Source organism: Colossoma macropomum, unplaced genomic scaffold (genome assembly GCF_904425465.1).
Source record: "Colossoma macropomum unplaced genomic scaffold, Colossoma_macropomum, whole genome shotgun sequence".
Taxonomy (NCBI): domain Eukaryota; kingdom Metazoa; phylum Chordata; class Actinopteri; order Characiformes; family Serrasalmidae; genus Colossoma; species Colossoma macropomum.
The window spans coordinates 19,269,154-19,292,385 of NW_023494803.1; the positions used below are offsets into that span (position 1 = coordinate 19,269,154).

Below are 23,232 nucleotides of genomic sequence, written 5' to 3' on the forward strand. Positions count from 1 at the left end.
AAATGCGTTTTACATACTTTAGTATTCCATGATGGTGTTTTGTGCTTCAGTTAAGTCTTTTAAAACTGAAAGTATCGCTGCTGGCTTGTTCATGATATGTTGTGTTCAAAAACAACTTTACAACCATTTGAAACATCAATACAACTAGTATATTGATGATATTGTATAATGTGACATAATAAAAAAAAAATCAACAGGTACATCTGGGTGTATTAGGTCTGGTTAACTGTATGAGGAGCCTACTTTCCTGTTAGCTGGGGTTCGGCATAGATAGGCTGTTATACTTTTAATTTATGCTTTTTTCGTAATCACTACAGAGAGAAATAGAGAGAGAGAGAAAGAGACAGAGAAATATATAGGTTTCAAAATGTATTTGCAGCTGAAAATAAATGGGTAAGTATATAATTAAACAAGTACCAAATTAAAACTGAGCATGGCAACTGGAGTCTAACCTGTTTGGAACAGTAATATCAGTTTATGGAGGGACAATAAATAAACAAATGAAAGAAAAGCAATGATCTGAATAAAAGAAAACCTAAATTGGTAGTAGATGTAATACAAAAAATTCATCAAGTAGTTTATTAGATATGTGATGCAGGTCATTTTTCTGCAAAATGAACCTCACTGAATGAATATGATCCTTGTTATGGCCCTGGGTGTGATAGTTAAACAGTACTGCATTGTTGTGAAAAAAAGCAGTGTGATTGATCTCTGAACTATGTAACAGTCTGTACGGACATTTAAGCATTTGAAACCAGAAGCTAGCTAGATAGATTTGTAGTGTTTGCCCACATCTTCACATTACATAGGAAAACTGAGGGCCCTCAGACAGCTGTGTGGTGCACATATAGAACATATGATGAGCTCTACATCAAAAAATCAATATGGTAAAGTACTGCAATTATACAATTAAACTGTGAATTACTAAAGAACTGACAGTACATTACTGTAATTTTATACTAAATTTCTTTTTTCAGTGTACCTGACAAAATGCTAAATGAGTGTAGGTACAAATTATGCTGTGTTTCTATGCTGGCAGTAGGCACTTTACAGCAAACCGGATATTGCATTGTTTTCAAAGGAGCCATGACAGAAAATTCTGCCACCGCCAGAAGCAACGTTCCACAGACTGCAGAGGTAAGTGGAACGTTCTGTCAGGAGTTCAATTTTCCAAACTTTTGCCGCCAACTGCAGTGGTGAAATAAACCGGATGTTTATTTTTTTGGAAGCCATTAATGTCAAACTTCGTGCTGAATTCCAGAGGAACCCATTATCACACAACAAAAATAAAAGAGCGCCATCTTGTCTTTTTCCACCTTAAATAAACAATATACAGTGCTAAAGCTGTCCTCTGATTATCATCCATTCATCGGTAATGCTGTCATCATGCCAACGTTTGCGTAGCTTCATGTCACCATCAATAAACTGGTGATGCTGTGTATGTACTGATTTTAAACAGTAATCTTATAGTCAGTAATCTTATAGACAGTATATCATGATTTATAAAGCAGCTATGGCCACGTCAACACATGAAGTCTGGTGAATATCCTCATTTTGCTGTTTTTTTCCTCATCTGTCAGTTCTTCTCTTCTCTCCCTATTTACATAAGCACACACTTTCAATTATAAGTGACAAAAAACCCACTGTCAGTGCTTTGAGCAAATAAAAAGGAACTCAAAGTAATATTACAAACCATTTTTCAACCGCTGTTGCCAAAGGCTTGTCAGACTGCTCTCACCTCCATTTAACGAACTAATCTTTTCAATCCGCTGTTCGGCTTTGAAGGAAAAAAAGCTCTCCTTATTGTGCTTTTGAAAGGCTTATGAAAGCAGAAATCAGGGCTACATGCAATGAATGAACATCAGCACGCTGTCTAAAGCATTTGATGGGGGAAGGAGGAAGGTGACATGTTGTCAAGTCTGTCAGCTGTTACTTTGTGCGCTGGTCTAATTATATAACTCCACAGAATTCATGAGATGACCCAAATGAGGCCTGACAATGGAGTCAACACGCTGTCCTCATGCAAACTCTATGGCAGACCTGGAGCAGCACCAGCGTTGAAGGATGAGGTCTATGAGTTTTCCACCGGAGCTATGAAGTTAATGCAGCCAACATGCAATGGAAGCTTTAAGCCACGCAATAGCACCATGTAAACCACAGGCCTAAATCATCAAATTCTTGCCTCAAACTATTTCAAACTGTGAAGAAATCTCAAATAGCCATGCTAAATATAGTTAAAATGTGATATGATTTCCATTGAGTGAACAAAGTGCCCAATTTTGATCACCCACAACTAGCACAACAGTGTTTGCATGTTCCAACCAACATATATTGATTTCAACCCCGCTGCTACTGTAGCCCTCACACTCTATTTCTCATTCATGCATTTAGTGTGTTCTTGTTACAAAGGCAGCTCTAACAGGTAACTTTCCTTTCCACTTTTCAGTTGCTTTTTTTTAGTTTGTGAATTACAGTTACTGCTGGCATCGCTCATGTTTTGGTTGTAAACAGTGCTCTAGACTTCTTGTACTTCAGTGATAAATAAATTTACCAATGCACTAGCTGGAAGTAAGTAGGGGAACCATCAATGACGCCATTTAAAAGCTGTAATTGAACAAGAGAGTTGTGGAGTCATAGCAACAGGCTTCACTTTAGCGGTTGGGCTTCAGCCTGTGAAACCATAGATGGTTCAAAGGGTCAAGTTAGGAAAATGCATCATAAAAAATTCAATGCATTATTAACATGTTAACTTTAACAGCACTAATAAAAACATTAGCAGTACCAATTTTGAAGCCTGAATGTTTTGTTCATTTTTATCTATTGAAGTATACTAAAGTCAAAAATTGAGGTAAGTGTGATGATTTACGCCTGCAGTTCGCATGATGGTAATGGGCAGCCATAAACTTCCATTACTTGTTACCTACTTTAGCCTCGTAGCTCCAGTGAAAAAACAGAGAAGCAAATTTCAGACTTGAAACATGTCTTTACTGATTAACTACATCTTATCTAGATGTTGAAGAGATTGCAAGTAAGGTTTTCTTCTGATGAAACTTCCATGCAGATCATGTTCAATCTGAGTGTTCTTGGTCTCCCAGATCTTTCTTTGAATTCTATACTACTGTTCCCCTTGACTGCCACGTCTTAATGACATTTTGGAGAGTAGAAACTGCAAGCTGGAGGTGCTTTGATATCTTTTTATAGTCTTCACTTGCTTTGCAAGCATTGATTAGCTGTATTTAGAGGTCCTTCAGAAGCCACCTGCTTAGAGTTGTTAGCACAAAGTTTGAAGAGTCAGAGAATTTATTCAGCTCTGGAATTGTCATTGGCTGACAATTTCTACTGACAATATCTGACTTGCCTAACCAGTCTTAACAAGTCAATTAAGACAAAACAATATAACTGAGTGCCAACTGGGTGTCCAGTCTTTTGCACATACCACAATTACTATTTTATTTTTTCTATTTTTTAAAAATCAGATAGAAAGAAAGGATAAATAAAGACATCAGTGGACTAGATAAATAAAGTAACAGTGCTTTAAATTTAAAATAGTTTACTTTCTTGAACTTAACCCAAGTATGTCACTTGGCATATGTTGCATGCAACTGTATGTGCATCTGAAGCAAAAAAAAAAAGAACAGTCAAATGCAGCTTCAATTATCCAACTAGCTGTTCGGCGTCCACCCTACCGTAGTGTTGTGAGTGTCAGTAATAGCTTGTCCATCCTCTCTGTAGTGGGTTTCAGTGTAACTGCTGCTGAAGAGACCCCTGCAAAAGAGCACAAACAAACCAAAGTGTTATATACACATACATACCCATCAAAGGCTTGACTTTTTGGCCTAAAACAGGCTTTGCTTTGAGGACTGCTTTCATGGCAAGCAGTCAGGTATGAATACACACACTTACAAACGCAGTCATTGCATCAGTGCTTTTTAATAGGTCAGAAAAGTGCCTTTCCTAAATAGGAATTGCTGTAAGAACACATGAAAAGTGGTTGTGTTGCAGAAAGCAGACACTGAAACAAGAAACGTCCATAATGCCAAGCGCCAGCACTTCATCAAATGCTGGATTGCTGTAAATGGAATTATATCAGCAAGACACAATACAGGACTCTGTATAGGTTGGCATATTTTTGCTGTATGTTAATGTACATAATATATACAAATGCGACATAACTAGGATACTAGATGCTTCTGTTATGCTGAAACATTTTTGCTGTTGGGATAAATTAATCAGAAAAAATATATATCTGTAAAAGTTAGGTCTTTGGCTTCTCATTAATTACTTGATTCTTTAGTGTCATGACAAAGTGAAGACTGTCTGCTGAAAACACAAAAGCAAAAATTGAAAAGTTCTCTTATATATAATTTGCCATTTTATGAACTGTATGATTTTGAATCAATGTAATAATACTGATCGTGCTTCAAAGGCAATAATTGCCATGTTGGGAAAGAGAACTGACAGAGAACTAATTTAATTTTAATCTATCTTAATTTTTTAAGTTTGCTAAATAATATTAAATATTCAAAGATGTGCAATTACGAAAATCTAATACATCATTGCATCTAGCGCTAAATTCCAGAGCGCCTACACTATAACGATGGAAAACACGTTTCTTTAATATGTAAAGCATGTGGATGTGGCTTTGGAACTCCTGCTAAGCAGTCTCGAGTTTTTCCAGCAGGGCCGCTATGAGTACACAAGTCTCGTAAGTCACTTAGAGTTTATCATTTAGAGAAGAAACAGCCATAAAGCTCAGCAGGATCTAAGGAACACACGCGCTTGCAATAACAACTTCTAGTCCATATAGAAAACAGCACAGCAGCTGCAGTGGACCTTGTTTGTACATTTCACTGTTGATCAAACTGTTTGAATGTGGTGTGTTAAAAAGGTTATATTTGTGTTGCAGGCCTATTGAGGCTGACTTAACATGTTTACTAATGTGTTCTGGTAAGAGCTTGACTAAGAATAATGTACACTGACATTTGAGTCCATCTAGTTGTGTATAGATGTGCTACACACATGAATTCACATACAAACTCTCACCTTGGTTTTGTATCAAGCCCTACGTGGTTCTGGCTTAGTAGAAAAAAGCTGACGTGCCTCAAGAAAACGTTCATTCCACAATGGTGGTTTTTGAAGACTGTACCACCTGGAATTTGGGGCTACTTCTTTGAGACGCATTGCCTTGCCTTTGCTTTTAGACCAAATCTTTCAACTTGCTTTTCATCAAGTCAAATGCATCTGTTATATTGTGATCTGGCTTTTATGGATCTGGGTCTGATGAAAAGTTTGCGTCTTGTGGCACAGCCTTAACATTTCTGCTGTCAAAATGCTTTGTAAGCAGTGCACTCCCTGATGATTTAGGTGACACAGCTTGATTTTCCTTCATGTTGTCCTCATGCAGTCCCAACACTACTGATTGCTACATCTTTCCTTTCCTTTTCTTTTTATCTTAACCCTTAAATGCAGAAGTCTTTCACCAGTCATTTGTACCCACCCTGAGTCATAATAACATGGCAACTATAGCTAATTGAAATTGATCTACAAACTGCCATGAAATGCCATTATTGAGCACAACTTTGACAGAATTAATCTGAAGGGCATTTCTGATATTTTTGAAGAATGAATTTGAGCTACTGATAGTTCTTTGCTAGCTAGTTTGTTCCTCTAGATAGCCTGTTTCTCTAGCCACATTGTTTGTGAGCAGCTTGTTTCGCTTGTGTTATCGATTGTACTCCAGACGTTAAAAGAGCACAGACTAGAGGAACGTGGGGGCATACCATTGTATGAAGCGGATTTCAGCACGAACCAACACCAATGTTAACAGGATGTTCCCAGATGTGTACTCTCAATATGAGATCCTGTCTGGCCTTTCAAGACTAGTAAGGCCAAATTAATTATGCCTATTTTTGGTTCACAAACCTATTGAAAACATCATAGATTGACTGTAGGGAAAAACTACTTAGAAAAAAAAAGATTATATACAGTTTTGGGGAATGATACTTTTTACTGCAGTGTGTAATTATATTCTCTACATTGGCACATATTTGAGGAACAGATTATGGAATTGTGTCAGTCTGAGAGTGGAGACTGTAGTGGATTTTTTGAAGATGTAGATAAAGAGGAGAAATGGGACACAGTGTGTGTCCTGATCAGAGAGAAAAAAAAACAAGCAGCAAAGCAGCCTGTAGCTCAAATTCAGACAACTACGAGCATATCTGCATATACTCACACAGACAGATAAACAAGCACACATGCCACTCACGCTTCTGACAAAAATACACACCTGTGAATACCGCAGTATACATGTTAGCGTGAGTATGACGTGGTTGTGTGTGTGTGTGTGTGGTGGAGGCTGCCACAGCGCACTCAGCGCTGGAGGAGACGGAAGTGTGCCGTGTTGGACATGCTGCTGACATGATGAAATCCTAATGTAATCACCTCAGCAGCATTAGCAGATGGCTCTGCTGGGACGGCCGTGTATGCCAGAGTGTGTGTGAATGAGCGTGTGTGTGTGTTGCTCTAGTTCCTTTTTACTGCAGAAAGTTAAGTTACTTTAAAGTGCATTTAGATGTCCCTGGAGAAAGCTGTGGGTCAGGATCAGTGCCAGCACTGCTACTTCAGCCCGTACAACATACAACAAATCCACAGCTTTCCTAACTTTACTATGTTTATTTGTTTTCAAGTGAACAATGCTTCATTAAATTTAATGAGAGATGCACTGAAGCCATCTACCATCTGATACCATCCCCAGCAGATGCAGTTATGTTGTAATATCAGTTTCTGTTGTAATCACTGCATATTTGTATACTTGTTGCAACACTGCACAAAATAAAATTATGCATAATGAATTAATGAATGGATTTGAAGATTAAAATACACACAGTGCTGTGCAAAAGTCAGAAACCACTCACAAGCTGTGTCCTCTCAACAAAAGTTGCCCTAACATTAAGTTTCCCTTTAAAGAAACACTAAGGGGCAGATTTACAAACACTGTGCAGTCGCAAAACGTATTTTGGAGTTAAAAAGTGGCTGTTTGGATTTGCCAAAAAGGGGGCAGTGGCTCTTTAGTTTGTAATAAGATGAGAGGGTTGCAGCTCTTTTGTGCTTTTGACTCCTGCATATGCATTTCTAGGAGTTTCCCCTCTCAAAGCACAAAATACCGGAAGGAGATTATAATAATGAACCACTTATTCTGAATAACTAAGGCTGATGGTAAATACCGACTGTGAGTTATTTAATGTCTGCGAAAGGCTTGTCTTATTTTCCACACTAACGTGGCTGACATTGTTGTTTCTGAGAGAGGAAAGAGAGTTTATCACACACATTTATTTGTTTTCGACATAGATGAAAAACAAACATTTTGTAAATGCTTGCCATGTCATATTATTCCATTACTTAGCTGCTGTGCAAACCTAAAGGTGCAAATTTCACACATCTTGATCATCTACATTTAGGGTAATGGGTGTTTAAACGTGTACATTTTATCTTTGGCCTGATCATTCCTTTAACCCAACTGAACTGCTCTGGGAGGAGTTGGATCAAAAGCTGTGAAACATGTGGCCAACCAGCTCCACTAACCTCTGGGAGATCCTGCAAGGCAGAACTTCTCAGGGAAATGCCTGCAAAAAATGTTTTGATCAACATACTTTAATTAAAATTTTAATTAACTTCTTTAATCAATCACTTTAATTATTTTATTGTCACAAATACACTAATTATTGGTATTGTGATATTTTCCCCTCAGTATAAACCTGATTAGTCTTTAATATGCTACTGCATATGAACACCGACTTGAATAGTGCTAGTTCTGGTACTGATACCAATACAGGTATTGGCACTGATGCTTTATTATTAATGCCATTGTTTGGCATTTCAGGGTATGTCTTAACATTAAAACCTTTATAGACAGACTTATGTCATAATAAATAAGGCATTCGTTTTGCCCTTATAGTAGAGTTGCATTCGTGTACTAACAAAAGCACTTGGTATTTTCTGAAATTCCTTATCTGGCTCCAAGCAAGCAATCTGTAATTAAAATATTAAATATAGATAAGCATTCCTCAGACGTACAATGGCTTATGTAAACAGATATTTGTATTCTAAAGACAAAGCTGCGGTTTGGCATCCGTTTGATGATTTTGCCGGATGGATTTAGACCTTGGGCAAGCATATCAGTGAAATACACCAGCACGCCTGCCTCTAGTATGTGGGCTGTTACTTCCATGGTCATTGACAGAGGGAATGAAAAAAGAATGATTTACGGTTACGTTCTATTAGGCTGTCCTTCAGTAATGACATCTCCGCTTCCCATTCTCCTGCATTGGACGCGGCTGGTGACGGAGGGAGCCGTGCGTTGTTTTTTGGAGCCACTTCAAAGGCCCTTCCCCGAAAGGCTTTGATGTGCTGGTGAAGGAATCAGCGTGACAGGGCCCCCGAATCCCAATCCCAAACGTGCCGCGACTCCCCTCATTGCCAGCGCCAAGAGAGGCGGGAACATGGGGAAATCGCTCTGCGGAGGAGGACGCCTCTGAAAAGACGCAGTGCCCGGGCCTAATGCGGGCGATTAGGGATTAATATTACAAACTAAAACCCTGATGCTTAGGGGTCAAATTCTGGAAAAAAGGACCACGGTAGGATTTGTATTAAAAAGCAGCATGGAGAGGTTATGTTTAACCACAGTAGAGCTGCAGGAACACTCAGCTTGGAGGCAAACGCAGAGAACAACAGAACATACAGAGGGAACATAGTCTACACTCTTAAAAAAATAAAGGCTCCTAAATGGTTCTTGGCTTGAATGGTTGAAGGTTCTTTAAACTTTAAAACACTCTTCACATTCATCCATCTCATTTATTAAATGTTTCTTTAAAAAAAAAAACAACATTTTTTTAAAGGTTCTCAATGGAACCAAAACTGGTTACTCTATGCCATCACTCCAAGAGAAGCCCTTTGACACCTTTATATTTAAGAGCACAATGACATTAAGAACGCACCTACTGAAAACGTTTCATCAACACTTCTCAATCATGTCATGGTGTTAACAGTTTCAATTGTCAGAATATTTTATGGGCTATAACAAAATTGGTCAATTATCGGAACAAAACAGGGGGTGTGAGACGGGTTGCTAGCGGTATGCACTTTAAAATTTCCACTTACCCAAGATGTAACCAATCAGCCAAGACCTGTTTGGTGTCCAAATGTGGCTCCTGTAGTTTAGAACTGGAGCTTCAAGGCTAACGTTGTTAACAAACACTAAAAATATTTCAAAAAACCCAAATATTTTCAATAAATACTTTCCCAAAACTTCTCTCTATCTGTTCAGACCACATCCAGACCTTCTTTAAGGTCGTGCAGACTTGCTGATGTGGTTTAGGACACAGTACATCCTTCTGTGAACTATAAAACTGAACAAAACTGTATAGCTGAGCACTGCAGGCAGCCACACACTACAAGGCCCTAATGTCACACTTTATGCAGATCTATTCAGTCCAGATTATGTTCAACATTCCTTTTGTGTCAATTTGCAAATACTGTTAATCTTGAATTTTATAAGTGAAGATTCATTAAAATTAGAAACAACAGAAAATACGCATCTAATCTAGCATCGAATAAATCCAGGGTAAGTGGAAAATTGTGTACATTTCATTTTTCACCAAACCATTCTTTTAAGGTTGAGGATCTAATACTTCAGGTTTCTCAGAAACTGCTGACCTAGCATGAGCTTTCCTGGTTATATCATTATAGAATTTAATCATAAGGGTTTATGGATTATATGGCTTGATGCAGTAAAGAACAGCTATGTGACAAAACATCTCACCATCAATCCACAAATCCGCAAATCCACTCTGCCAGGATTACAGTTCATGGTCCTCGGCACTGTCACATCACAACAGAACATACATGATGACATTTAAGGCACATGAAAAAGTGAATGAGGCAATGCAACCTCCGCACTGCGGGCCTCGACTTGGCATTTTCGTGTATGTCCTGATATAGTACATGTGATCTTATATCTAAGAGGCAGTCTGCAAGTACATGCATGGAGGCTCATGCCAGCAAAGTCCGGCCAAAATTAAATTTATTAAATTGTATTAAAAAATGTGTGTTCCTTTACGTATGGTGTTTTTCAGAGCATGGAGGCAGGTGATTTAGTTGCTAGTAGCCTTAACCAACAGTGCAAAATAAAAGCGACATAACACACGGCAAGCCACAATAAGGAATTTCAAATTTTTCTCAAAATCACTGTTAACAATACAGGCTTCTAAACGGTAGCAATGCAGACTCATAAAAGCAAACAAGTGTCAAACATTCAACAAGTGTCAGTTATGGAAAAACTCAGGGCAGACCACAACAAACATTCAAAATATGATCAGATTATAGGGCCACTGAACAAATAATAAAAAGGCCTTCGCCTACCAGATGAGGATGAGGGTGTGACTCTTAAAATACTGTAAATCGTAGACTGCTGGTCAAAGAAAATCATTTTGCTTTTGGCCTTAGAAGAACAGACATTTGTTTCACTGCTGTTGCAATCTGCCACAGGTGTAAATTAAATAAATAGCACAGTGCCAGCTAGAAAAAAGAAAACAATGAAAAATAGGTAATACAAACTGCATCTGCGTAAAAAAATACAAAACATAAATGGACACAGGTGTCCCTGCATCAATTTGTTTTTTGCTGACAATTTAATTTTGACACATTGCCATATCAACATTCTGAGCAAAGGCGTAATTTGATATGGTGGGTGAGTTGCAAATTGCACAGAGTTTTCCATGCATGGAATATCAATCGACGGACAGCGCAGTGCTCACCAAGCACAGAGCGACAGCGTGGTGGGAACAGACAGGTTGCATCTGCTCAAACAGCTTCAGAGTATAAGCATCGGCGTTCTTATGCAAGTAACTTCCATATAATCCTGCAGTGATCCTCCACCACTGTAATCAACCACTCACAGGGCGTCAGACACACACTGCTGGGTCAATGTGTGTGCATGTGTGTAAGACCATGTATTTAGCTCCTTGTGGGGACAAAATCTCCCCAACATGAAATGGAGATGGAAAATACGTAATAAGTAATTGTACTTCAATACTGTACTTAAGTATTATTTTGGAACACTTGTTCTTTACTCAAGCATTATGGAAACTGAATACTGGTACTTTTTGCTCAATAATGTTTCCATGAGAAAAAATTACTTTTTACCCCAACTGACTTTTGACCTTGTTACAAACCCCAAAGACCAGGAGAATTTTCTCTTTACAATCAGTCGAGTCATTTATGCTAACTCTGCCTTTTTTGAGGGTCAGTAGTGACGATCAGTCGCCGTGCCACACAGCACTGTATCACACATCAGAAAACAAAGAAAACCTTTTATTTGCTTGTTAAAACATTCACTTTTTTACTTTTACTTGCTTGAATTTGCTAATATGTAGCTATTTTTTAATTTTACAGAAGTATATATATATGCGAAGCATTTGATTTGGTACTGCAGAACGTATTTTTATAGGTTGGGCCAGGCATCAGCAATTGGTCAAATTCAAACTGACTCATCAGGACATTAAGCATTTCAATTTTAATGAAACATAATGGGTAGATCTATTGACTTTACCAACCAAACAAGCTAATTACATTGTCATTTTTTTATACATAGAAGATGATTTTGTATGCCGGGCCATTTACTTTTTTAGTAATGGCAGCCATAAGATCCAAGGTACACCACTGAATACAGTAATGTATAGATGTCAATGGGAATAACCCACAAAGAGAAGATAACAAACATTTGTCTATAAGATCCAAGCTGCACCACTGACCACAGCATGACAGACATCAATGGGAATACCCCACAAAGAGAGGATTACCAACATGTGTCCATAAGATCAAAGTTATACCACTGACCACAGTACTGTAGATGCCAATGGGAACACCCCACAAAGAGAGGATTGCAAACGTTTGTCTACATAAGATCCAAGTTACACCACTGACCACAGCACTGTAGATATCAACAGAAATACCACAGAAAGAAAGGTGTGTAAGTGAGTCCCAAGTTATACCACTGACTGCTATAATGTAGATGTCAATGAGGATACCCTAAAAAGACAGGATTACAAACGTGTGTCCCTAAGATCCAGGTTACATCACTGACCACAGCACTGTAGATGTCAATAGGAAAACCCCACATTGACAGGATTACAAATGTGTGTGTGTGTGTGTGCGTGTGTGTGTGCATTTAAAATGGGTCAGAAGAGCACGGGCCAGATTTCCGCTTCCACTGAGACTGAGAAAATATCTTGAGCTGCTGCAGCCTCTCTAATCCCCTCACACTCCTGACCTCGCTCTGATGACTGGGCTCAGGACACACAGAAGAGTGTGTGCCGCTAAGTGCTGACATTACACTCAAGCAGACACACCCTCGCACCCACCGCTCAGATAAGTCAGAGTTTAAAGGTGTTTTCCAAGACGAGCCTGGGACTAACACACTGACAATTAGAGCCTGAAATATTTGTCCGAACCTGACAGGACCTGACTGCTCACATTGGGATTGGACATCATTTGAACCCTACTTGAGCCCAACATATATGTGTGGAAAGGGTACAAATTAGCGGAGCCAAAATGACGCTTATATTTAATTTGTTTGGTCAAAAATGTTGTTGCTGTTGGAACAAAAAAATCTCCATTTTGGCTGTTTTTCTTTTTTTTTCATAATTTGAAGAGACCAGCTGCCCTTTACACTGTATTAAAATTTCATGATGAATGGACTAGTAGAAATGGTCCAAAATGACTTAGAATAAAATCCTTTCATATTTACTTTCACTGAAAGTAGAGTACAAAAGCATATCAGTAGCAAAATATTAAAATGAAAATGTAAAATAGCAATGTATTCCTAATTTTGAATTTAAATGTCCCACTCTTATATGAAAGCGCTACTCTAAATGAAAATTCACGATTAATTTTACCATTTTAACTGTAACTACTGCACCCTTAAATGTGGAACTGAAATGTCAAATAAGAAGCCTCAAACTTGTGCATATCAACAACTTCCAGACTGATAATCCAGAAAACTTGTCCAAACATCCAATTAAACACTTACTCATCAGGTCATGTATAAACACACAGTAAGCAACATTAGTGGATGCACTGCTGTGCTTTACCTCATCTGCTAACAAAAGAATAACTGCAAACTCTTGGCTGCCCTGGTTCAGATAAAGCCTTTTCCATTGAACATGCTGTTGGTCCTGCCCTGCTGGAATGATTAACAGGTCTATGAAAATAAAAATGGAATTGGGTCAAAAATATTTTTTCAAAATCATTCTAAATGAGTGCAGTAGGTGAGTAATCAAATATGTAATTGCAAAGAGAGGAAACGATCTTTCACTTTCTCCATTTCAATTTTGCCATCTTTCTAGCTTGATGTTCTCTTTAATAAAGCAATTTCAAATGCGTTATTAGAGAGTGCAAATGCACATGAGGTAAATTAAGTTTTAAATATTATGTTGACACCATTACTGCATACTCACATGAAGTATAACTATGCATTACTGGAAATAAATGAATTATTTTAAATTAAGCTATTTATAAAGCGTATAAAATTCATTGTAAATGAAATGTCCATACTAGTATGCCAAATGTCAAACTAAGATGGCCACATTTCATTTAAATTTTCATTTTGAGCCCAACAGTGAATATGTGAGTGGCAAATTTAAGTACAAACATATAAATAAATTGCCTTTTTCATATTACATTTTCATATTACATTTCATTTCAATTCATTTCATTTTGCTACTGATATGCTTCTATACTTAAGAATGTTCTTTTCTTCTTCTGCTTTTTTGGAGCTATGTAGTTTTATTCTGACAACAACAATATATTTTAATGTTACATACAATATGTTCTATGTATAGTGAAGGCTAACATCATGCTAGCATAGCACATGCTAGCATAGCACTTCCAAAATAAAAAGCATTTGTGGTGTTTGAAAGCATTGCTTGATGAAAAAAGAGCTGCTGATTGATTTAATATATCAGTGTTTTATATTATTTTTAAAAGTATTTACCCGTGATCTAATGATGGACAGTTCAGGTCAGTTATGGACAGAATTTTCTTGAGCCTGGGTCTGTTAAAGACTTAGGTCAAATTGGGCCCAATATGAAGTTCTAGGGCTGTATTTGAATTTGGTCCAAAATTTAAGGCTGTATTAAAGCTCCACTGACAACAGTGATTTAACCTTGGCAATGCTTTTTAATGTAAGACCAAAATTAATCTGTTTGAGAGTGCAGCCTACAGTAAAAGTGCAAAGATGCATTCAGCTAATCAGCACTTATAAACCATAGCCGGTCATGGTCCAATGCTGAGGTGTTGCAAATCTGGGCACATTCACTTTCACAGATGTCACTTTTATGAGCTGTTGTGAGTTTGAAAAACTGAAATGTTCATTTAAGCGTTCATTCTTCCCTTTATTTCATTTCGATTTAGAGGACAGGTCTTAGATGAATGCGTCCTTGATGAGAATGAACACACATCCTCCACATCTCTCTCTCACAGCAGCGATGCCCATCACGCTGTTCCCACACACACCTCAGCGTCTGCTTACTTCTCCACTCCCGGCACGGTCTGATTGAAATGTTGAGCGCAGCTGAATGATAAACGCACTCGCTCATTAGCTACTCCTCAGAGACAAAAAAGAGATTAGCCTCTTTCTTTTCTCTAATTTACCTTCAAACTTTTGAAGCTTCTCGTTTTATCTCTTAGAACCTTTGATGAGAGTGTGAACGCGGCAGAAAAAATTCTAAAGCTGGAAGTCACATGGTCAGTGTATCTACAGCCTAATAGAAGGCTAAACTATCAGTAATAACAAACAGCCTGTACTGATTGACATCATGATTCTCACAAAAACAGCAAATGTACAAACTTTGATTGGGCAAAAGTACACTTTTAGACAGCAGCAGAATGTTTATTTGTTTGAGCTTCAGCTATGTGTCTTCAATTGAAAGTGAATTATTAGTAAGTCAATTATATTCAGAAACTGTCTGATTTATGAAAAGAAAAACTCAAATAATTGAGCTCTTCTTTACTCTTTCTAGAGATATCTTATACCTTATAAACCTACCAAGCAATATTTGGCTACAATACAGCTTGAATTATTTGTCTGAAGCCAACAAAACCAAGAGGATCTCATTTCCCAAATATGTGGAGAGTTTGGATCAGGTTCAAGTTTTTTTTTGGATTTGTTTTCCAATTTTCTCCCCAATTTAGTTGTATCCAATTCCAACCACTAGTTAGGACTGCCCCAATCACACATTACCACCAGCACTAGGAGGTGAAGGCAAACAAGTTTCCTCATAGTCATGTGATGCCAGCCACCGCATCTTTTCAAACTGCCACCAACACAACATTGTTGAGCGGGTGAACGCACTTGGAGGAGGGTGCCAACTGCCAATTCAGTTACATCAGCTAACAGACGCCTGAACTGGTTAGCATCACGTTGGGTGATGGGGGAGAGGGAGAGCCATCCTACCCAGAGAGAGTGAGGCTAATTGTGTTCCTCACAATTGGGAAATTTTGCAATGAGGTCCATAAGGTCCACACTGAGAAAATTGATGCGTGGGAAATAACAGTAAATCGATTGATGAGTACAGTTTAGTGCAGCCAAAAAGACATTTGAGCAAACATATTTGTACTGATACATGTTCAGTATGCTATAAGTAATATGTAATGAAATAAAGCTTTAGAATAAAATAGGTGAATGCCATCATCTTGCTATATCAGCACCACAGAGAACAGTTTATCCAGACTACAGGCAATTTTAACCTTAATTTTGGACATCTGATTATTTTATGATATTATTTTATATTACTATTATTTTTTTTATTTACCAATGATGTTGCAATACAGTAATTTAACCGGTGCTGTCCTATAAGGTTTTATTCTGCATTTTTGGTGATGATAAGCTGGTTAGGGTCAGTTTTGGACAGAATTTTGTTGGACATTGGACAGTTCCAAACTCAAAACTTGATGATATAGTTCTAGTCAGGTTGGTTTCAAACTAAATTTGGACAGACTCAGGTCGAGTTTGGATTCATAACTTGGTGCTGTGGGTCGAGTCGGGCTTGGACAGAAAGTTGTCAGGCTAAATTCGAGTTCAGACCAAAATTTCAGGCCTGATTAAAGATCACAAAGTGCACCACAATGTAAACTACAATACTATGTTGATCAACTATGTCAATGGTTATTTTTCGAAGTAGCACTTAGCCTTGAAAGAGTTCACTAAGGTGATGATAACTAGCTAGGTACTAGCTAACAGTATACTGTTCAGTATAAGCATGTAGACCTATGCTAGCGAATCCATCATCCCAACTGTAAATTAACAGTTATGACAATGGATACAGACATAGTACATGGTATCCCTATCTCTGCATGCTTAGCACTATATATCTCTGTACCATGATGAAAAACAGTGTGTGTGTGTGCTACTACACTGTTTCCTACCCCTGCCTGTTCTGAGAGACGTCTGCTGCTGCTGTTTCTCCTTCACTCCGCTTCCAATCTATTGTAGGGTAAACAAGCTAGCCTGCTAACCTAACATGCTGCAGTAATGTGGGCTCTGTCAGTCAGCAAGCAGCACCATCAGCCTGGATATGGATCAAAATAAATCTCCACCACCACTCACAAAGAGAGGGAGAGAGAGAGAGAGAGAGAGAGAGAGAGAGAGAGAGAGACAACAAATCCAGCATATGACCATGAACTGTCTTTTTCCACCGCTTTCAACATTACACAGATTTCACCATTACAATGACCAAGAACTGAAAAATATTTATAAAAACGTTCCTCTTACAAAGTCTGACCAAAGAGCAAACAGGAACATGAATGACGTCTGTAGTGTTCAGTGTTCAGGGCAGCACACAAAGGGCATACTTATTTTTTAACTGGAAGCATATTCAGACATACACAGAAACAGAGACACACATGCACCCACACGCACATTCATTAATTCACCATCACATAAAACCCTTCATGACTGGACTTTAAAGAGGACTTCCACCAATTTCTCAATAATTCATTTGTTGAGAAGCAGAAGTCACAGTGGTGTTCAGCTCTACAGAAACTTAGTGAGTCAGAATTGTTCACAATGTTGTTGACAGGAACCAGACTCTAAAATAGAGGTTTTCAAATCTGGACACTGATTCCAATGTCTGGTCCTGGATTTTGTAATCATTGTAATCTCTGGTAGTTAACTGAACCAACTGATAGGCCACCATCTACCAAGCTACCATCCATTACAAAATCCAGGACTGGAAACTGAATTTAACTGAACAGACTTTATTTAAATATGTAGAGAAAGGACTGTTTCATTATGTTTGTTTATTTGTTTTAGTTTAATTTAGTTTTGTTGACATTCAAGAATGATGAAAAAAAGTTTAGTTTCCAGTTACATCAGGTGGAGGCACTGCACTCGACTGCTCTTGAAAACAAGTTTCCAGGTCCACCTTACCCTGAAACCGAGACAAAACCGAGTCCAAATGATGTTGAGGCTAGAGCAAGACTGAGACTGTTAATTCACGCTCTTCAGGACTCGAGTACTACAACATTGCATAATACTGCATCATGATACGTATTATTTTGGGTGTATCACTGTTTTACCAATATCAATATCAACATGTAACACTCAGAAGAGACATGTAGGTTCACTGGTTATTTTGGATAGTAAATAAAGTGGCTATATTTGCATAGACATCATGACTCCTGGCTCCCATCACCACCACTGTGAAGAAAGCTGAGTGGGTAAGTTTCTCTACAATCAACCATTTCACACCAAACTACTCTGGGTGGCTGATTGATGATTTCAGTGATGCAACTGAACTATGTAAAAATTTTGAAAATTTGGTAGATCAGGCAAGCCGTTTAAAGAAAATCCCTCAGAAATACTACCATGCCATCTCTCTCTCTTTCTCTCGCTCTCTCTCTGCTCTGACATAGTAATCTCATTCGTTTCAGCTTTTTTTACCCTCTCTGCACATGCACTATCACTCAAGATACTCTCTTTCTACACACACACACACACACAAGCACAAACATACACACCATCACGAGCTCTTGGTTGCTCCTAATTCTATTTCCACACACTGCTGTGTTTCCAATTGATTTGAGTTCAGCATTGCCCTGCTCTACCCTTACTATCCATACACTGGATAGATGGGGGATGGGGTGAAATCCTCAGGCCTGAGGAAATATTTTTCTTTCCTTTTACTGTCTGAGCGAACTGCACTCTGTATGTGTGCGTGCATGCGTGTGTGTGTGTGTGATGACAAACCCATTCCTTGAGTCATTTTGCAAAAGCGATCTTGTCCAAGTTCTGCTGGTTGCAGTGACCTTAAACACCTTTCCAGCACAAAACTACTTTATATTTACCCACAAACCGACACTGGTGAAAGGGCAGGAATTAAATGGGAATGCCAATGTCAGCGGCAGAGCCAGCTAAACTGGGGTGACAATTTAACACAAACACATTTCAGATATATGTCAAAACTCAGCTGGCCTGAAACAGCTTCATCCCCTTTGCACTATTCTCCTCTGTGCACAAAAAAGGGAAATGACAGAAATAATACTTTCATTTTGGAACAAAGTGTTAAGTCTAGCAATTAAGTGCTAATGAAGTGTAAGAACACAGAGCAAACAGAGAATGGAGTGTAAGAAAACAAGACAAAGGAGAGAGAAATCTTTTTTTTTGCGAACTGTACTGAAATAGGCCCTTTTCATTTTTCATGTTGTTTCTGTAGGAAGTACTCATCAATACAACAATGACGAAAGCAGCCAAGTAGAACTTGTACAGCTTACACTGCGTTCTAAGCAAAAAACAACTTTACCTCAGTTTTGATGGCTTCTCAGCTGACAAGGAAACTTTGTCATATGGAGGGGAAGAACCTTTGTGTCAGCATTTTACTGCTGCTGACTAACGTTACACTGAAGGCAGTTTGCCTGTTAAAGTCGGTGCTGTTCTCAGCCGCTTTTAGTGGAACAGTTTTCATGTTTTCAAGTTTTCAAGCGAGTGCTCAGTGGGGAGTAGATGGTTGTAAAAAACGTCTACAGTGGCACTACAAACCATGACTATGCAGCACATCCCCTGCCAGTATGTGTGCGTGTTTACTTTTTTGCTAACCAGTTTCTTGTTAGCAAGCTGTTTAAATATCTCCAGATAACATGGCTAATCTAGCTTTTTTTATTATATTATGTCCATTTTATTATGTCCATTGGGCTCATGTTTATCGCTCTGTAGATGTTTAGCGTAGCTGTGAAGGAATTCTTAGACGAAGAATGTATTGTGGCATCTATCACAGGCTGCACTGCTGTGAGGAGCTGAGGGGGTGTGGCCATGCAAAGTAATAGTTGTCCATAAAGCAATAGCAGAATTTGCTTTACCCGGTGTTTACGCACCTCAAAAAGGGCCAAAAGGGCCTATTAAAGGTCTACATGGGCATGAAAGCAAGAATACAGGCACAGTGCTAGGGTGGGGGTGCTAGGGGGTCTTTAAGCACCGCTTGAAAATCATTCAGCAGCCCAGTTGGCACTCATTGGCGTTTTCATATAAATTATGTAAATGTAATTAGGCTAGATCATTTTATGCTTTTATGCTTACACATAAGTAATATGTGTACCTGGTAATACACATTCACAGAGACTGCGCAGTAGACAGCTGATGTAGGATCAGTCTTGTTTTATCCCACTGTTCACCAAAACATGAGCTGACACTCTAAAATGCTGATCTTTTGTCAGTCACTAAATATATATATATTCACTATACTCTGGCGAGGTGTCTTCTCACAGTGGAAGGAAGGACAGAAACAGCTGTGGATGTTTTCAGATCTGAAGCAAAAGTGGAGCTTGATTTTCTGCTCTCTCTCAGAGATGAAAGCTTTAAGTACTGTTTATCTGATGGTAGGTCTGTCACAATTATTACATAATCACCTAAGTGCAATTATTTGAGATGATCACAATAATTTAAGCTGACTGCAATTATCTTCCACTGTTGTTAGATTTGATCGTCATATTATGCTGCAACAAGCAGAATGTGAAATGGATGAGCTGGATTGAAGTAAATAAATGTAAACAAAAGAAAGCAGCAAATGCATTCATTTAGACACACCGTAGAAAATTTCTAATGTGGTGCATGTTTAGAGGGCAGTGCGAGTAAACTGAAAAAAGCTGCTTAAAGATTGCTTTAAATATGCATTATTCAATTGTGTATATTCGTTTAACATGAATGAAATATGGTACAACATAATTACTAGTACTGAAGTGCTCAATTAACTTAAGCTGATGTAACATATTTCATTTGTACATATTTGAATCATGTAAATTCAACAACTTTTTTAGTGTAATGTTTATTTGTTAGCTATGTAGTGAATTCTAACATTTTTATCACATGCACTAGCAGAATAATTTTGTTCACATTTCACTCTCAAAAACAAATGTAGCCTTGCAAACATTTGTTTGCATACATATAGCTAGAAATCAAAATGGCTAATGAGTTCATTTGGCCAAATTAGGCTTGTAATAGCTGCATACGATGCATATAATTGCTATTATTTATTTGACAAGTAATCGTCAGCTAAAAATTCATGATTGTGACAGCACTATCTAATGCTGACAGGTTTGGTGGTCTATCAGGTCTTGCACAGTTGTTTGAAGTCACATTTTTCTTCAGTCATTTTTTAAACTCCACTTCTGTTTTTCACTTATTTTCCTTTGACTTTCCCCTTCCTTACACAAGAGGATTATCTCATTTCTAATCTCCTCAGATATATCTCCTGAAAAATGAATCACATGGACTTAATAGCTGTTTTCACTGGAAATGAAAAAAGTGAAGGTGGTCGTTAATTAACTCAAATTAATTATATGGTGATATTAATTTTTGGCCACACCACACACTACTATCTCCAAGCACTTCTCTTTTCTGTTTCTGCGCATACACAGCACACACAAACACTGAACACCAGCATTGCTGCAGGTAAATATACAGCTATATGCTTTTTGGATGCATAAGAAGAAATGATTAACAAGCAGAGTGCAAGACCCGAGTCCTCTGAGAAAATACAGCGATTCAGCTTCTTTTCACAACACAAGCGCCTTCACCATCTATTCATCAGTGCTATTCTTCACTTCACTCCAACTCAATCACCTCACCGAGTGAGTTTGCTCAAGTATGTTGTTGCCCCCTCTCCTCTTTTCTCCTTCTCCAAGACCTGTTTAGATCTCTCAAAAGATGGCTGTCACATGCAGCTGAGCTGAAACTGTGGGTCGTGATGGAGCGTGTGTAAAACTGTTTGCTGAGGTTCAAGTCTCAGTCCCTAGTGACTCATAGCTAGCTACCTGTACCCACGCGTCCCATTGTATATGAATGGAGTTAGCAGTGAAATTTTCAAAGCTGGGACCTTGGATCGAGCCATGCTTAGAACTGAATGAATGCTAACTGAAAACAGTTCCCGAAAGTATTTCTGTATAAGCTAATCACAGAATGCTAATGGGCAACCCTGTCCAACACCTGATATGATGTTAATCATTTTTAAAAAAAAGGTTGATGACACAACATCACATACACGACTGCATGAAAGATGTTAGAATATGACAAAATGAATGTACTGCTTAGGTAAGGTTATTATGCTTGATTGGAGGTCTGTTACCTGACCGAGCCCGACAAACGACTGAATTTTTTTTTTTTAGCAATACTACTGTGGTCCACTAGGCAGCATCAGCTACACAACAACAGCAGAACCATATGGGGAATCAAGCTATATGCAATCACATCATCCTGTGGTAACTTCTTTTTTTATTTGCATGTTTCACACATAAAGTAATGACATTTTGTGATGTTAGGTTCTATTATTTACTGGAACTGAAAGCAGTGTCTTAAAATCATTTTAAAAGATAGAAGATAAACATGACAAGTCATACACGGCTTGACACTTCTGGTTTAAAACAAGCCTTCCTTATTTGTGCTGTTGATATTTTATGATCTGTGATACGCATGACATAAACAGTGAGCAGAGCTGACAATGCGGAACATTACCCTCCTTTTTAAAAAAAATACTCTGTTAATCATTATAATAATCTGTGGATCTAATGACTAAAGTAAAAGGTAGAACGAGAGTCCAGACCTCAACATCACTGAATGTGCTTGGGATCATTTGGATTGTGAGAAGCAGAGAATACAACCAGAGTCTAAGACTGAACTTTAGAGGTGTGGAAAAATCCCTGCAGATTTCTTTAATAAAGTAAAAGCGTGTACTTAAAACTGCAAAATTGTACTTAAAGGCTGTTTTGACTGGAAACTTTGCACTGTACTATGTAATAACGTGAAGAATGTTGAGACAGTACAACATGTATGGCAACACAGCTTTATCTGAACAGTTCTCAGCAGCAGTCCACACTGTACTTGATCCTGTCACCATGTACCCTCTTTTAAAACATAGCTATTTTTCAAAAGCTTTAGACTTTAGCTTTAAACTGGCTGAAAGTCTTTTTTCTTTTTGTCTGAAAGCCTGAATTCATTCTGATGCCATCATGCCAAATGGAAAAAGTAGACACTTCAAGAAAGCAATGCTGCTCTTCTTTTCTTCTGTCCTTTCTCCAGAGAAGCTCTGCTTTCTTCTCTAACTCCCTTTTCCTCCCTCCCTGTCTCGTGAGGGGACTTCCCTCTGTGGTCGCTGCCATCTGGGTTAGTCTGTCTGAGTGCGTGGAAAGAATTCAGGGAAGCCCAGGCCCATTTGTTTGTCTTCAGGCTCTTGGGTGTTTGGGCTGGTGAATGTGTGTATGTGTGTGTGGACGAGGGGTAAATTCAAAGACCTGGCAAACATTCAGCTTTTGCGGCAGCTCTCCAAAAAATCCAGTTTTTTTGCAACTATACACCAGTGCTATAAAGCATAACATCAAAGATTGTGAAAGTGAGAGAGAAAAAGAGAGAAGGAAATGGCAATTAGCATTCAACTGCCATACTACTGTTGACACTGAACAAGTTACTCCTTACGGGATGCCTGTAGTGTCTAGAACTTCAATGAGCCGGGCATTAGCATTAGAATCTGCACCAAAGTACTGTGACCTTCATAGGCCTGCACACATATCCAGACTGGCGCACATCATAAACCTGTTCCCTTACTATTTTCCCTACAGTGCCCATACAAATAGCTTGTGACGCCAACTTTCAATGTAACAGTCATACTTGGCTTTCTGCTAGCAATAAAACACCAA

The 23,232-nt window shown here is 38.4% G+C and overlaps 1 protein-coding gene across 1 annotated transcript in view; it reads right to left on the bottom strand.

Annotated features, from left to right (window-relative positions):
- Window positions 1-23,232, bottom strand: part of adam12 (ADAM metallopeptidase domain 12) — a 184,790-nt gene that overhangs the window by 100,856 nt on the left and 60,702 nt on the right. Inside the window, exon 4 of the mRNA XM_036592898.1 lies at window positions 3,687-3,765. Coding sequence (XP_036448791.1) covers window positions 3,687-3,765 — 79 coding nt within the window. The remainder of the gene's footprint in view (window positions 1-3,686; window positions 3,766-23,232) is intronic.